Below are 17,584 nucleotides of genomic sequence, written 5' to 3'. Positions count from 1 at the left end.
GGAGAACTGGAGAGATTGGGGATCCTTCCAAAGACCTTCTAAGGTCCTTTCATTCAATCCAACCCTACATCTCACCTCAACTTGCCTGGCTCTATTTTAGAATTGTTGAGGAATGATCAACTATGCAAGTAAACAAGAGGAAAAGTAAGATATTGATTTCTGTATCAATCCAGATTCTAGATGTATAAACACTTATTTTATATTTAGGAATGCACTCTGAACTTCATCATAATGAAAGCTCCCATAACATCCCTCTCGTTACGTCTATGTATTGAACATTTGGATGTGTGATTAGTGAAAGCAAAGAAAAAAACCTTTCTAAAATGTTCAAAGTAGCTTTTAAATTTATAAATCCATTAAATGTATAAATCCATTACCAATGGCAAGAGCAGGAAGCATGCCTTTAACCCCATGTGGCACATAATTTTATTATTATTTATATAATCACTCACCTGATTTTGAGCGTGCTCAAAACAGCCCTTGAACTTGTTCTGTTTCAGGGTCGAGGTCGATATCATAGAAGCAAGGCCTTGTGGGCAATCCTGGCATAGTGCTCATCTAAGGGAACAATGAACCAAAAGTTACAGTCCTGAAACTGTAAGCTGATAACCACTCTGCATGCATATACTCAAGATGGAAGTGAAAGACCATATTGTTCTTCATGGACCCATTAACTACTGATGCATTTAAAAGACAAAAGAGAATCAAACCATCTGCTACTCTAATCCCTTTTGCTAAATTCTAATGCTTAAACAGATTCATTTGTACTTCAGATTCCTTGCAAATGGATAGAAGAAGAAATTCTAGGAAAGAGAATGAAAGGCAACACTGTGTGAAGCCCCATGATACAAGGTCCTAAGAAATAATGCCTATTTCAAGATTACGGTTCTAGGAATGTAAATAGTTAATAATAAATTGAAGCCATTCAGAATACTGTGCAAGTCTGCATTAAGCTATTTCAGCTTATTTTTGGAGTTTTCAGTGCTAGCCGAAGTGTTATTTTAGGGTATGACTGGCAACACTCACAAAAAAGATTTTAAATATAAAACATCAAAATATAAACATCAGTTCTACCAACTTATATAGACTTACATTAATTAATTATTATTAGTGAACTTAAAAAAAATCTGAACAGCCAATCAGATCTCCAGTGGCCAATCAGAAGCTCTATAGGGCACAAGCTCCACCTGGCCCTGCCCACTTTCTAAAAATACTTGGTGGGTACCAGGAAAGGTGTAGGTGGGCATTAAGGTGCCCACAGGCGACACACTAGGGACCACTGGGTTACACTTTACTAGTGAAACATGGGGGTCCCAGCTTTTTCTTGTAACTGATGCTGGTGTATGTATGTGTGTGTGTGTGTGGGGGTCATATAAGTGGAGAATTACAGGTATAGGTAAGAAGCAAGTGATTAATTATTCTCCATCCATCAAGCCTACTCAGGAAATACACCCCTATTGTGCTATTCAGCACTGAGTTACTTTCTTTGCCATACACATGGCAGGCAAGGACAATGTTTTGGCACATGCACTGTCATTTCAAATCCCAGAACCAATGGTCCATATGCATGGACTTCCTCCACCCTGTTTTTTTTAATGTGGGTGTATTTTATTGTAGGGGTATTTTACCATAGAAGGCAATGGCAAACCACTTCTGTTAGCCTCTTGCTATGAAAGCCCCGCTAGGGTCACTATAAGTCAACTATGACTTGAAAGCACTCTCTACCATCTTACCATAGATCTGTTTGTCACAGACCTTAACAGGAGATATTGCTCATGGGCAGGAAAGGAGAAGGCTCTCTTGGGAATGTCCTTCAGATCCCTTGGTCAGACACCCTCTTGTATGCATTTCCCCCCTCTTCCTCTTATCATGACACTCAGCAAGATGAGAAGGTTCCTCGGTGATCGTAATAACCCCTTACTGGCCAAGACAAGTCAGGTTTACCACTCTATTCCAAATGGCACAGGGCAGAATCTACCATTTTCAGTGTGGTTCTCCACCACGACCTGGGCACTCTGACACTGACAGCTTAGTTCATATCTCCCCTGGACTGAATTTTTCCTCCCCAGTCTAGAAGGTCCTGTTGGAAGCTAGGAAACCATCCACCAGGAAATCATACCTAGCCAAATTGAAAAGATTTTCTCTCTGGGCTGCAGGCAACAACTTGAACCCAGTCTTGGCCTCATTACCATCTGTTTTGCACTCTTTGGTCCGGCTAAAAGATTGAGATTTGGCTAATTCCTCCATTAAAGTCCACCTAGCAGCCATTCTGGTCTACTATGATGATATAAATGGGAAATTTCACTTTGCCCAGCCACAAGACCTTCCTCAGAGGTTTAGCAAACCTATATCCTTCACCATCCAGGCCAATTCCTCAGTGGAGTCTTTCCTTGGTGCTCACTTCAATCATGCATAAACCTTTTGAGCCCCTAGCTACCTGTTCCCTTAAGGTTCTGACAGCTAAAACAGTCTTTCTGGTAGCTATAACCTTGGCTAGGAGGGTGAGTGAATTGCAAGCCTTGAGATATGACTCTCCTTTCATTAAATATTAGCAGATAAAGTTGGCCTTCATCCAAGCTTCCCCTTTCTGCCGAAGGTCGTCTCCATTTTTCACTTAAATCAGGACACTGTCTTACCAGTATTTTTCCCTACTCCTATGACTGACACAAAGAGAATTTGCACACCCTTAATGTTAAACATGCTTTCTGCTTCTTCTTGGATAGGACAGCTTCTTTCCAAAAGGATCCTAATTTCTTTGTCTCATTTAAAGGGCCCCAAAAGGGTCTGAAGGGCGCCGCATAGACCATTTTAAATTGGACAGTTTATCACAGAATGTCTGTGATAAATTAGCTAATTTCAAATACTCTAATACATTGGCAGTGTCTGGAAGATGGGCTATGAGTAAAGAATTAATCCAGAGAACTGGATGACAACAGGTGTGGGGTGGGCTGTGGCTGTGAACAACCACAGAGCCAGAAAAGATCATAGTAGAGCCATGTAGTGCAATCTGCCACAGAGCAAAACTAGTCACAGCCCCCTCCTGTTAACCCAAAAATCCTGATCAAAGTGGCACAAGCAGAGGGCAAGACCACCAAATAGTGCCAGCAAAGTAAATGGATCAAATTGGACAGTTTATCACAGAATGTCTGTGATAAATTAGCTGTGATAAATGGATCAATATCATCCAAGCAAATAAACCAAGATGTATATTAAACGGAATTGCTAGCTCTCAGTAGGCATTGTTCATATATGCTCGGTAGGGAGAAGGGCTGGGAATTATTCTATGCTCAAAAGCTCTACCCTTGGCTATCTTCAGCCAGGACTTTTTTATGTTTTGAGAAATGAAAGCAGATATTTGCAAGATCCATGATAGGTTTAGTGTTCTGAGTAGAGATGAGCACGAACAGAAAAAAACCCGAACATGATGTTCGTTGTTCGTTGCCATCCACGAACAGGGGCTCACGAACAACCACGAACATGGCCCTGTTCACGAACATGTTCATGGTTGGCTGTTCGTGGGGGCCAGCAGGCTCTCCTCCAGCTATCATCCAAGTTTGCACAAGATCCCTACTGCACCACTCCCAGAAACCTGACCTGAGCAGGCACCAGGAAAGGTACCAATAATAAATAATAGCTTGGTGCCAGAGCCTGGCAGCAGCCCTGGAACTTGAAAGGGTAGATCCTTACCACACTACTCCCAGAAACCTTACCTGAGCAGGCAGCAGGAAAGGTACCAATAATAAATAATAGCTTGACCCAGAGTCTGGCAGCAGCCCTGGAACTTGAAAGGGTAGATCCCTATCCCACAACACACAAAGAAAATTCAAGCTCCAATGCACTCTATCAAAATGCCAACAGCAACTCTCTCTCTGTCTCCACTGTCTGCAAACTAAGCCAGAGCTGGGGAGCTCCCCTCCCCACTGCTCTTTGCTCCCTTGTAACAAATTTGGAGCTCCACACTTGAAAGGAAGACCTGCCTATCAAGCTAAATTGGGCTTAGACTGGGGTTTCCAGGGCAACAGCAGGAGTTCAGACAGAGTTCAGGCAATCCCTGCCTAAGTTTCCAAGGGAATTGATTGCAGGTGCCAGACTGTCTGGCTTGACGAACAGCAATGAACAGCAACGAATGAGGCTTGCAACGACCACCTGTTTGTTTAGAATGGGGCCTCACAAACAGCTTGTTCGCGAACAGCAGATTGGGCTGTTCGTGGCTTCTTTTTGTGCATATTGCTGTTCGTGCCCATCTCTAGTTCTGAGCCATAGAGAACTGACACTGCTTTGTATATGCACATTTATTTATTCCAATGGCCCTAGAATCCTATCACTGCATTTTTAAATTAGCACAATCATTTTGAGCTATGACGGTCACTTGATCATTTCAACACTAGGCACTGCATAAAATATGAAAGAGAAATCATTAATACAGAAATACAAAAGAGCATCATTCTGAAAGAGAGTCGTGATTTAACTAGGGTCATATAGTTCAAGTTGAAGAAGCAGAGAAAATCTATAACTTTAAAAAATGGAACATGAGGCATCCCCAAGGTGGAAGTGGTTGTCAAAAGGGACCGCCAGCTTTTCCTGTTCCAAACAAAAAAGAAAAGAAAAAGAAAAAATCCCAAAATTTCAGATTGAAATAACAGATGCCTATTGGAAGCAAAATGGAATTGCCTTGCAAAAGGATCAGCATTTAATAAACTCTAATAATTCCAGTCTTTGAGACAGCATTCTTTTCAAGACGAGTTGTAATTGCAATACCTAAAAATGCTTAAAAGACATAATCTCAGTATATATATTTAGTGCCTTAAAATAAATACATAAGATTATGGAAGCAGCCTAATCACGATTTTTAGCCAGTGTTTAAACAAAAGTTTAATAAGGTTCTATGAAAATATTTTTGGATTTGGTTACATTTGGGGAAATAAATATACAAAAATCAGATCAACTTAATGAAAACAGTTCATTTCTACTCTTGTCATGCCGTGGCTAGCCATTATTAAAAATTATTTATCGTTTTTAAATTGCATAACTTTATTTCCTGGTTTTCCCTAGTGATGGGTTGCTTAATTTAAGCCACTGCTTGATCAAAAAATGCAACAGCAGTCTTTTCTGGTTCAGGATATATTCTGTTTCTTTCACTCTTTCAAATGCCACCTGACATTTATACTGCAACAAATATACGTCCATAGTCAGGATGATTTCAGTCCTTCCCATTTAACTTAGTACCACTGAACTGATGAGGCCTGAACTAGACATGCAGTAGAATGAAGTGGCAATGGGGTGGTAGAGGGGACTGTGGCCTAAGACTGCAGGGGACGGATTACATTTTTCAAAGGTCTTCTGCAAGAATATCTGCACAGCATCTCCTTGATGTTTTTAATTTGCAGGGATTTTTTTTTAACATGGGGGATCATTAAGCGTGTGATCACTCTATTATACACTCTGAAGTGGTAATTCCATTTTACCACAGGACTCATTCCCTCTGCATAGGACTGCCTTTGACAACACTCAAAGGGGAATGAAGTTGAAACTGAATCCAGACAAGACTAGGACAAGTGATCTCTTAGAAGGGATTGATGTGCTAAGCTTAGAAAGAGTGAGCTTACATATGGCAGATCACATAAAGAGTTTGAGGGTGATACTGGATTCAGCCTTGCTGTTAGGCAGGTTGGTGTCATGGCTAAGAGCACCTTCTTTCAAGTGAATCAGGGTTGCTAGGTGACCCCAAGGGCAAACTGAGGGCATATAGGGGGTAGGTGCTAACCTGTATGGAAATGCTAACACTAGTTCCCAAATCACTTCACAGGGCATTTTTGTCCCTGAGAACTAGTCTTGTTTTTCCCATTTTGCCCCTTTAATTCCTCCCTTCATTGGCAATCAGCAGCAGCAGCTTTCCCATGAAGTTCCCACTATCCTGACTCCAGAGGTGATGAGGGTGGGATGGAATGGGGGTGGTGGGGTGGTGGTAACTTTGTCTTATGCATTTAATGTTGTAAATATGTATTTACTTCATTTATACTCCTGTTTTCTCCCTAATGGGGCCCAAAGTGGCTTACAACATTCTTCCCCAATCCATTTTATCCTCACAATAGACCCTAAAAGGTAGGTTCATCAATGAGTTGGGTGGGAATAAAAGAGGTGTGGGGGCACCCATTCTTGACTTTTGTCAAGGGCCCCAGAATCACCAATCTGCCTCTGCCTGGCAGGGGATCTGCCTGCCAGTGTTCATGGGTTATGAAGCACACACAGCAGTAGTGGCACTTCATGGCCTGCTTCTTTCTCTGCCTCCTGCTTGGTGGACTGCCTGGCCAAGCCATGTGGTCCCCACATAGCTGACAAATTTTAATCAAATGAGTCCAGTATTTTTGCTGAACCATCTGGCAAACCTGCTTGGGTATAGTTCAGTCAAGTCCAATCTTGTCAGATTTTGGATGCTAAGCAGGGTCTGCCTTGGATAGTAATTGGATGGAAGACCTCCTAAGAAGACCAGGGTTGCTATGCAGAGGCAGGCAATGGCAAGCCACCACTGTTAGTCTCTTGCCTTGAAAACCCCAGCAGTGATAGCTGTAAGTCAGCTATGACATTCCACCACTATGAAGGCAAATTTGTGCAAGCATGTCCATGAATCATTCTTGTAGAAAAGGGTTGCCAACCTCCAGGCAGGGCCTGGAGACCCCCTGAATTACAACTCATCTCCAGATATCAGAAATAGTTCCCCTGAAGAAAACAGTGCTTTGGAAAGTGGACTCTGTGGCATTCTATCCAAATGGGGTCCTTCTCTCCCCAAACCCTGCCCTCCGCAGGTTCCACCTCCAAATCTCCAGGAATTCCCAACATGAAGTTGTCAACCCAAAGAAAAGTGGTTTTTTTCTATTATAAAACAAGCCTTTCTCCTAAGAAAAAACTAAAGTGGTTCTACACTTAAGAGGTATAAATATTCAAGGGATAAAAATATATATTTGGATAAATCTAAAAATAGTTTTCCACTGAGTAATATGGGATTTGGTAGGTACACATTTAAGGCCATATGTCTAGGAGTTTTGGATCACTGAGGGAAACTTCATAAAGTGAATTCCTAAACCCTACAAGTGAAAATTCCTGAAAACCTTGATGATCAGAATTAGGAGCTTGAAACTCACGTGAGCTACAGTCTGAAGTACAGTAGAGTAATATTTTTCTATGAGTCTTCTTAATAGCTGCTAAAGCTCTGATAAGTACCAGCTTGCAGTTTCTCTCTTATCAGGATTTCAAAGCAAAACCCTACCCAAATAGGTAGAAATAGAAGGCAAGGGAGTGGGGCATGAAAGCCTGACATTCAACAGATAGAGTCTTTTTAACTGTTTTGTTTCTATGGAATACAGAGTACAATGTAACATGGTTTGTTTAAAGGTTTATTTCTCTTGACTGCTTATCTCCTTCCTTTCACCAAAAGAAATTTAAATTTAAAAGTTTTGCACCTATTTTCTGGAGAGCTGTGAAAGAGATTTTAGACATTTCATTTTCAAAGAAATAGATAAGGCGAGGCACCATCTATGGCTATGAGGACAGCATCCATCCAGCTGGGATTAAACTTGGCTGGTCTGGAAGGGAATGAGAGGTGTTGCTCATGCCTCCTGTGTTTGGCCTGGGCCTTAGAAGAGCAGTTAGAGCTGAGAAGAGCAGCGACTGGTGGCGGGAGGAAGTAGCAGAAGCTCCAAAAACAGGAGGTTCCCTGGCCCCAAATCCGATAGCAACCTTCTACCCCCTCACTACAAATTGTACAAATATGTAATTTAAATAACACACTCTCGGTGGTACCAATTTTTTGGGACAAATGTGTTAATGTTCCGATATGAACTTTAGTTATAAGCACAGTCTAAGATGTCAAGTTGCTATGCAACTTGTGGGAAGAAAATACAAGACTCTCCGATGGCTTTCTCTACTTTTTCTGCATTCCATGCCCCTTCTTCCATGGAGACAAAACATGCCTCCCTCATATGCATCCTACAGCTACAAGAAAGAAAGAAAAATAGACTGCAGGCCTTTCAAAATACCTATTTGTTATGACTGAAACTGTCACCTAAGCCAGTGTTACTCTGAACAAATAAGTTGGGTTTAGGCTACATTTTTTTAAAAAGATGATTGAAAGTCCGAATACAAATCAAAACTGATGGATCCACTTTTCTTAATTCACTAGAAGTTAATTTCACACAAAACATTCTTTGCACAGAAGCCTTTCTATAACTTCCCTGTTCAGCCAGAGGCATAACAAGCCAGAAATCATCTAGAGTTCAGCTTGCCTGTTTTTACTCTCCCACTTGTGACCTCAAGTAAATGAAAGCTTTCGATCATGACAGAGTCTCAAGTAATAAGCAGCTCAAAGGTTTAAGAAATACTGCAGCATATTTAAGGAGAATGATGCCATCAGACTCCTAAAGTATTTTCCCACAGAAGGCATCCAAGAAAGTTCACAGCTCTTCCTAGAACTTAACTCTCTGTACATTGCCAACAAATTCGCAGGTTCTTGGCCAGCCAGGATATTTAATCACAGTTCATTTGTATTGCTCTGGGGTAGGTATCTTTTGATCTAAGTTTCTACTAAGTATTTCAATATTTTTGAACTTGAATAAAATAGAGCGTTATAGAATTTACAGGGTGCAAAGTTAATGATTCTAAAATACAGGGTTATGATGACCTGTGAAATATGAATTCAATGAATGGATGGGACAGATCTACCCCTCTGTGGCCCTCTGCTCCTGAGTGTGGAATACAGCATGGGCAAGAAGAGGGAAATTAGTAAAATTTCACCCAAGAGGGATATTTTCTGCAGTTACTTTTAAACTGTAGCCTACTTTTTCCAGATGGTCTCCAAACCCCCAGGATCAAAAGGCACAAGAAGTAAGAGATCTGTTCCATAAACCCCTGCCCTGTTAACTCCTCAATGGTCTGGTCGAAAATGACTAAAGCCTGAGTCAACAGGATACTGCCCTGGTCCTCCTTTGATTGTAGAAGGATCTTATTGCAGGAACGCACCTTTTCCTAGGATTGGTTGATGGGGATGAATAATAGCATTCTGTGTTGCCACAAGACTGTAGAAATCCCTTTCCCAAGAATTAAGTCTTTCTATCTTTGTATCTCCTGGAAAAATCTGAACACTCATGTATTCCAGAAGAATATGTTTGTATTTTATTCTCTGTCCAGAGCTATACATTTGATTGCATTTTTGCTATAATTGCCCCCCCCCAGTTGAAATAAAGAGGCAGACACAAGGCTTGGGTAAAAGGGCCACTTTTATTCATGGCAACAACATGAACTTCAACCCATGAAACCGCCGAACTGGCCGCCGACTAGGCGTTGTCGTGCCTCCCGCCCCCACACCCCGTGATTGCTCCAGTGCTGCAGTCATGGCACTAGCCCCCGCAGCCCGTGATTGCTCTAGGGCTACAATCCGGCTCAGAATGGCCTGGCGACTAGCACTCCCCTCATCATCAGAAGATGACACAGCGGGGGGAGGCCTTTTGGGTGGGGGCTTTTTAGCTGGCTGCTTCCCTTTTGAAGGCCCAGACCCCTTTTTTGGCGGCATAGTTATATATGTAATCTGCAAAATTAATAATATCAAGCGTTAAAGTCAGTATACAGCTGGGGCTAAGAGGCCACCTACTGAGCTTATGGCAGCAGTGAGATATGAACCAGAGAAGTGCTGGTTTGCAGCCCAACCACTTAACCAATAGGCTACAGCAGCTACAAGAGCTTGGGCTGCAGTACTGTCCCCCTATGGGCAAACCAAAACCAGTGCAAGAAGCCACTGACAAACCTGATTGGCTCCTATAGGGCAAAACTTCCCCTACAACAGGGGGAAATGGCACCACAGCCAACTAGATGAAAGAAAAAGGGGGGGCGGTGAAGGGTGTGTGTGTGTGGTGATAAAACCCCACTAGGCAAAGAGAGGCACCCAACAACCTGACACCAGGCTAGACCAGAAGCACCCACCAGTGCTATGAAAGCCCCTCCGCCCTTGAGATGGCCGCTCAACCACCTAAACGGCAAACCACCTCCACTCCGAAATTGTAGCCAGTAACACACAGCAAGGAGCCTGGCGCTCCCTGCTCCATTTCCCCGCTGCTACCGCCCCCTGCAACCCAACCGCAGGCAGCCCGTTGGGCCGAAGGTTGCCTGACTCAGCGCTGCTTGATGCAGCCCGGTGCGGCCGTGCGCTGCTCAGCGCGACTCGGCTGTCCTCCGCCGCCCAGAGCCGTCCACCGAGCCGCGGCTGCACGGAGGCAGGAGCAGCACCGCTCGACTACCAGCCTGTTTGGGGAGCCGCGGCGCCGCTATGCTCCGCTCCGCTCGTCCCTTTTCCGCTCCGCTCGTCCACGGCCCGTCGGAGGAGGGAAAAAACCCTCCACTGCAGCTGAGCACAAGGAGGCGAGTGCGGAGCAGAGGGCGAGGCTGCGCAAAGCTTGCGCCAAGCCCCGCACCCTCCCAAGAGGCCCTGCGAGGCCGGGGAAGCTGCCACTTATTCTGCCGCGGTGGCAAATGCAGCCCCCGGCCTCAAGCCCTTGGCTGCCGGCCAAGAGGGGCCGAATTGTATCGATGCCTTTAATTATTATATTTTGTGTTTTAATGGCTAGCCACTGTGTGCATTATTTAATGGATAAATCACAGAACACATCTTCTAAAATAAATAAATCCCATTCACAGTTCATGGGATAAAACTCATAATAGTTCTCATTAGAAAAGCAATCCCCAAACAACTTGCTCAAATTAGTCTTGTTTTGATCATGGAGAGTAACAGCCTGTGCCCATTCAAAATCCAAAAGCTTTACCTTTATACAGTTTAAATTTATGTTGCTACTAGCTTCTGAAGTTCAAGTATCAGCAGCACTCTGAAAATAATTGACTTTTCTCCTCAAGGGGAAAAATGTTACTGACAAACAGATCTTCTGAGGACTAAGATACCAGTTGTGATGGCAAGGACTCTACCCATCCAAATAGCCTGGTGCATGGGAGGGGGAGGGTTAGAACCACAAGGTGCAGTTGTTGACATTTACAGTGCAATCCTATGCAGAGTTACTCCAGTCTAAGACCACTGACTTCAATGGGCTTAGACTGGAGTAACTCTGCATAGGATTGCACTGTAAGAGTTCCAAGCAGTCCGACATCTTAGATTGCAGCTTGTATAAAATAAGCTTTATGAGGATTTATCCTCAAAGGTTCCATTTGTCTGAGTTGTAATGTAAGACAAACCAAAGGAACAGTGTTTGAGAACATACCAATGTCTATTGCTGGTGCTTTGCTCCCACTACAGATAAAGCAAGGTGAAAGAATTAATAGAAGTACAGCACCAGCCACTATGTGTAGCACCTTGTTGGGAATGATCTTTAAAAAGAGAGCTCAAAGCATATTCAGTATTGTGAGCTTTTTTAAAATGTATGTCAGTATACAGTGTCACTGTGGCTAGAATGCTGGGTTTGAATGTGGACAACTCAAATTCAAATCCCTGCTCAGCCACAAAGTTCACTTGGTAACCTTCTGAAATATCTCAGAACTAAAAAAGCTCCATCTTTCAAAATGCAGATCTCTCTGCTACAGAGCATCTCATGTGCTAATTATTCACTGAGGCAGAAACAAAATTTATCCCTTTTTTTGAAAATTGATTTGATAATTTTTGCCTAGAGATGGGCAACAAGGTATAGTTTTAACCAAGCTGGTCCAATAAAGAGAAAGAACAAACTTCTCTGTACGTCTGTTTCCATGAAAAGCTTTCCTGGTTACATTTATAAAGGAAAAAAAAGAATACCATGACAGTAACCAATAAAGACATTCTATATTTTAAAAATCCAATTATGGAAATATGTGTCCTATGCAAAACAGTTTAGCATAGTGCAACTTTTAGTGTTTTATTAAGTCCTGCTATATAATAAATAATATAATATTTTTAATTTGCGTTTTGAACTGAGTTTCTGAAAGAAAGCAGGCTAATTTCCACTCGAGTAACCGGAACTCATATACATATTTAGTCTTGGGAAGGGAAGCTGATCACATACCCCCTTGGCTCAATAGTAATACTGCAATGTATATTTATCTGCCTTTACCAAATAGCTATAATTTCTTGCACAACAGAGGGAGGATTGGAATTAATGTATCTATTTGGATAGCTGTGCAATGCATTCCTTTTATATTTTCCTGTACTGAACTTGTAAGCAGAGCTCTCTCTCAAAATTCAATTAAATGGAAGCTAATAAAAATTAACTGACTTAGCCCTTTGACAGCACAATGCTGTATCTCAGGAAAGGCTTTCCTTATTCATTGGAAAATAGTCCAGTAGAAGAGGTACATTCAGTATTTCCCTCCTGGGTTTTCCCCCTTAAATTATCTTTGTGATGTGGGAGTCGCTGTATTTTAACTCTCTTTCCTGCCAAAGAGGTCAGGTCAAGATGGTTATGTGGAAGGAGCTCATAATGTAGATTTTCCCCAAACAAGTCTTGCCTCAGTTTCTGGATGATGCTACACTACCGACAGAAAGAGCATAACCTCATCCAGGCTATGCTCCACCCATAGAGTCAACAGACTGAGAACATGCAATATAGTTATTGTAAACAAACAAATAAGACACCACGATTCTGAAGTCACATGATCAAGAGGCAGCTGCATTTAATGGCTTCCTCACCATGAGGATGGCATGAGTAAGGGCCTTAAGGTTTATTTTTGCATGACAGGGTTAACCAAGGGTTATTAACATGCTACTTTTTGTCACAGAATTTGTCACAGAGCATTAAAAATGCTATGTTTAATGGCTAGAATACATTATGGGGTCTGGAGAAGTCAAACAGAACTACAACCAAGAAGGATGGGCAACAAACTTGATTGCCTAAGTTGACCCCCCTCAGAAGCTGGATTTAATTTGGCAACTCCCTGTGACATTGGTGACCTCAAACCAATGCTAAGGAATCTATGTCTAAGGTAGTCACACTTTAAGAGGGGCCTGGAGTTCTCTCATGTTACGAATAAAAGGGGTCATGTGAGGGCTTTCCCACTACAGACGTCCCTACTAGACATGGGCACGAATCAAAATACGAATCAAATTTCATGACGAACTGGGCTGATTCATGTTTCGCAAAATACGTTTTGTGGAGCTGCGGTTTTCACAAAATTCATGACTTTGGGGGCCGATTCATTCAATTCGTGAATGATTTGTGATGCCGGACAGGCTGGCACTGATCCATTGATTCCCTAGGCAACATAGCCTAGAATGTCTGCAGCCTTTTTGTTGCCATTGGAAACCCCAATCTTAGCCCACATAACCTTGATAGGCAGCTCTCCCTGCCAACTGGAGAGCTTCCATTCTGCCCTATGCAGCAAGAAGCGGGATGTGTGTGTGTGTGTGTCAATCCCCTAGGCAACTGAGATCGGCCTTCTGTAGCCATGGGAACACCAATCTCATCCCTCTAAACTCTGTTGGGCAGGTCTGTCTGCCAACCAGAGACCGCCTGTTCTGCTCTATGTGAGCATTTCTTATATAAGGCACAGCTCTCTGCCTCATGCTTTTCAGTTCCAGTAGACAGAAGGAGAGGGAGGACCTGTTGCTGGGATTTGAAGTGAGAGAGTGGAATTGGGAGCTTTGGGCTAGATTTGCTGCTGCTTTAAAAGAGGCTGAAAAGCCTCTTTCTTATTTTCAGCCTTGCTGGGAAGGTCACTGGGTGAGGGTGTCTTCTTTCCTCCACCCACCCAACCCCAGTCTCAGGGCATTGCCTGGCTCTGGGGCCTAGCTTGATTGAGGCCTAACTTTTTTCCCTTTAATTTTCTTTGTTTATATTCTTATTTAGAGCATTTGTTCTTGCTGGCTTGTTGGGTGAGGCTGCCCAGCTTTGTGGGCTCCAGTCAGCATTTTGGCCAAACTGGGAGGGCGGGTGGAAGAGAGCCTGCTGAAGTCTTCCTTTGAGTTTGGCATCTCTGGGTATGAAGGGGGCCATTGAAGTGCCCTGGGTTCTGACGAATCACAAAACTAATGAATTGTTTCATGAAGCGGGATAATTTTGTGAAAGTTCGTGATTTGTGATTCGTGGAATGTGATGAAACACGATATGCTCGTTTAGTTTTTCCCATTTCCTGCCCATCTCTAGTCCCTACCCAGGGGTTCTTTAGCTCCCCATCCCTCTCCTACCTGCTCCCTTCAGTCTTGGAGCAGGCAAGGTCCTTACCAGCTGTTACCTCTCTAGTCTGGGAGCAGAATTTCCCAAGCCAGAGTTGGTAATCCTAGTCTGGGAGCAGAATTTCCCAAGCCAGAGTTGGTAATCCTATAATGTCCTCAACTAGTATTGAGATGAAACTCAAAAGCATATTTCATGAATATGCCCTCCCTAATGAAATTAACATCATTTCCCACAACTGTTTGCAGCCCTTACTGAAAGAGTGCTGTTCATAAGGGGATGGGTGTAGGAGGTTGTCAGTGTGGGAACACTCTGTAACTGTCAAGCCACTCACATCAGGACATACACCCAAATTAACTTCCCATCAGAGTAGTCACATCCACATTTGTTATGCTTCTGAATGCAGATGTCATTCTTTTGCATTGCATTACAGTTGAATGTGTAGTCTAACATGATTTAGTTCCCTGGCAGAACTACTCATAACCAGTCTTCTTGTGATTACACATACTGTTTTCCAGTGATCAGAAGTCTGCTCCTGTTGATATTGCTTTGCCAAAATGCAGTGTTAAGACTTAGAAAAAACAAAACCCACCAAGAATACCTCATGTGTACTTCCTAGTGCTCAAATTCCTGTTAGGCTTATTTTTTTTTAGATTTTATTAAATTTTTCAAAGATATTTACAATAATACAATTGTTACTATATATATGCTTAAAAGTTTCAACTGTCCTATTATATATTCTAATCAATTACTTTGTTATATACATATAATTTTTCAGGGTTTTTTGCTTTATGTTAGGTATAAGATTTGATACCATGTATTAGAGATTTTCTAATTCTGCTCTCTCCTTGATTTAGGTACCTAGTATTGTCTGGTAGAGTATATTTGATGATGGTATGTTGTTTTTAGCGACATATTTAATAAAATGTGACCATTTCTCATAGAATCCTATTGTCTTGATACTTCCATTTGATTGTTGGAGTCCTTCTGTAACTCGTTCTATGATTAGATGATCCCAGATTTTTGTAAAAATTGTCAGTGTTTGATTTTGCATTCCATTTTCCTGTAATTGCAGTTGGAAGGATATTTGTGTCTTGCCATAGATCCAAAAAGATTATTTTTGGTTGGAGAGGTATTGTGTAGTTAGTTATTTGATTTATATAGTCTTGTAGTTCCTTCCAAAAGGTGGCTATTTTTTTGCACTTCCACCAACAGTGGACGAATTTCCCCGCATTCCCTCCAGCAAAATGGTGAATATTTTGTTGTTATTTTTGCTAATATTTTAGGGGTGTAATATCAGTGGGTTATGATTTTGTAGGTCTGTAGTTTGGTATTTATTATTGATGAGTTAAAGAGTTTTGATGCCCAAACCTTTATCTATTGTTTGGGCATTATTGTTAATTCCCAGCCTTGTTCCCAATTTGGTAGAAATGTATGGATTCTTATTTTCCTGTTTGTAAGAGGATGTTATAGATTTTTGAAATAAGTCCTTTTTGTTTATATTCTGTTTGGTCTAATATTTCTTCAAGTTCTGTCTTGGGTTTCTTCAAAATATCTGTTAGATGTATTTGTGATGTCATATGGTTGACTTGTAAGTATGTGAATCAAGGAATATTTTGAGTTGACTACTTTTCCAGTTCTGCTTTTGTTAAGATTCTTTTACTTGATGAGATATCAATCAGACATGTTAATTTGGTTTGTTTCAAGAGATTGCTTAGGTGCCGTGTTTTGCCTGGAGGGAACCAATCTTGCCCTATGAATGTTGAATAAAAACAGGTTTCGCTTACCGAACTGTTGTTCATCTAGGTCTTCCGTGCAGGCACACATGGGACTGCGCACGCGCAGGCCTGCCGATACCGGAGATTTCTTTAGCCCAATAACACCAGGGCATGCTCTCGCCTCCCACCGTGCATGCGCAGCCATTTTCCTGCCTAAGCAGCCTATAGGAGGCGGAGCGCCCCACACACACCCTCAGTTCCCCTTTTGCCACTGTAACAAAACCAACAACAACTTACAGCGGGGAAGGAGGGAGGGCATGTGTGCCTGCACGGAAGACCTAGATGAACAACAGTTACGGTAAGTGAAACCTGTTTTTCATCCACCGTCTTCCTGTGCAGTCCCACATGGGAAGATTACAAAGCTTAATACCTGGGTGGAGGCGCCACAGACATGTCACTCAAAGATAGAGTGTAACACTGCCGTGCCCACTGCTGTCTCCTTTCGATCTAGGACATCCAGTGCATAATGCTTTATGAAGGTATCTGCTGAGGCCCACATTGCCGCTCTGCAAATGTCATGAAGAGGGACACCTCTCAGAAGAGCCGCTGAAGACGCCAAGGACCTAGTGGAATGGGCATGCACCTCCAAAGGACAGGGTAAGTTAACAGAATCATAACATGCTAAAACAGTCTGAACCACCCATCTCGCAGTGGTCTGAGATGTCACCTTTCTACCCTTTTTTTGTCCCGCAAAACAAACAAACAAATTAGGATCTAGCCGAAAAGACTTGGTACAATCCAAATAAAACAGTATAGCCCTGCGGACATCCAGAGAGTGAAGGGCCCTCTCCGCATCAGAAGACCGTGTAGGGAAAAAAACAGGTAAAACAAGTTCCTGTGACAAATGAAATTGAGACACTACCTTAGGTAAAAACTCAATCTTGGTCCTCAAAACAACCTTATCCACATGAACCTTTAAATAGGGGGGTTCTGAAGACAGTGCAACCAACTCCCCCACCCTCCTAGCCGATGTAATAGCTATAAGGAAGGCCACTTTCAAAGAAAGGTAGCGTAATGGACAAGTAACCAAAGGTTCAAAAGGCCTGGACATCAGTCTAGTCAAAACTAAAGGCAAGGACCACTGAGGGACAATGGCACGGACCGGGGGATACAAATTATTTAACCCCCTCAAGAACAACTTAGAAGTATAGTGGGAAAAAACAGACTTTTTGTCTATAGGAGGGTGGAAAGCAGAAATTGCTGCCAAGTAAACTTTGACTGAACTATTGGCCAGACCCCGTTGCTTAACCTCCCAGAGGAATTCAAGAATCTCAGACAAGGAGGAGTAAAAAGGGTCTAGATTCCGGCTTCGACACCACCCAGAAAAATGTTCCCACTTGAACGCATAGGATTGCCTAGTGGAAAAGTGTCTAGCGTTTAATAAGACATGAGTCACAGCGTCAGAGAAACCCGTCCCGGCTTGATCAGCCAAGCTGTCAGTTTGAGTAGCTGAATGTTGTGGTGCAGAACTCCCCACCAGGACAGAAGGTCCGGAGCCAGTGGAAACCTGATCGACTGTGTCTGTAACTGAAGGAGAGTGTGAAACCAAGGTTGTCTCGGCCAAAAAGGGGCTATCAATATAACTGCCGCCCCGTCTCTCTGAATCTTGCTGAGGACCCTGGCCGAGAGAGGGAATGGGGGAAATGCATAACACAGAGGACCCGACCACCTGACTTG

At 42.7% G+C, this 17,584-nt stretch overlaps 1 protein-coding gene across 2 annotated transcripts in view; it reads right to left on the bottom strand.

The window, feature by feature from the left end:
* Positions 1 to 17,584, bottom strand: part of MTHFD1L (methylenetetrahydrofolate dehydrogenase (NADP+ dependent) 1 like) — a 253,352-nt gene that overhangs the window by 46,176 nt on the left and 189,592 nt on the right. For both annotated transcript variants that reach the window (XM_054988191.1, XM_054988183.1), the window contains exon 27: positions 453 to 558. In XM_054988191.1, coding sequence (XP_054844166.1) covers positions 469 to 558 — 90 coding nt within the window. In that variant the 3' untranslated portion in view covers positions 453 to 468. The remainder of the gene's footprint in view (positions 1 to 452; positions 559 to 17,584) is intronic.

The sequence above is a fragment of the Eublepharis macularius genome, chromosome 1 (genome assembly GCF_028583425.1).
Source record: "Eublepharis macularius isolate TG4126 chromosome 1, MPM_Emac_v1.0, whole genome shotgun sequence".
NCBI classification, from domain to species: Eukaryota; Metazoa; Chordata; class Lepidosauria; order Squamata; family Eublepharidae; genus Eublepharis; species Eublepharis macularius.
Note: the sequence above shows the minus strand (reverse complement) of the source record. Positions and strands in the feature narration are given on the sequence as shown.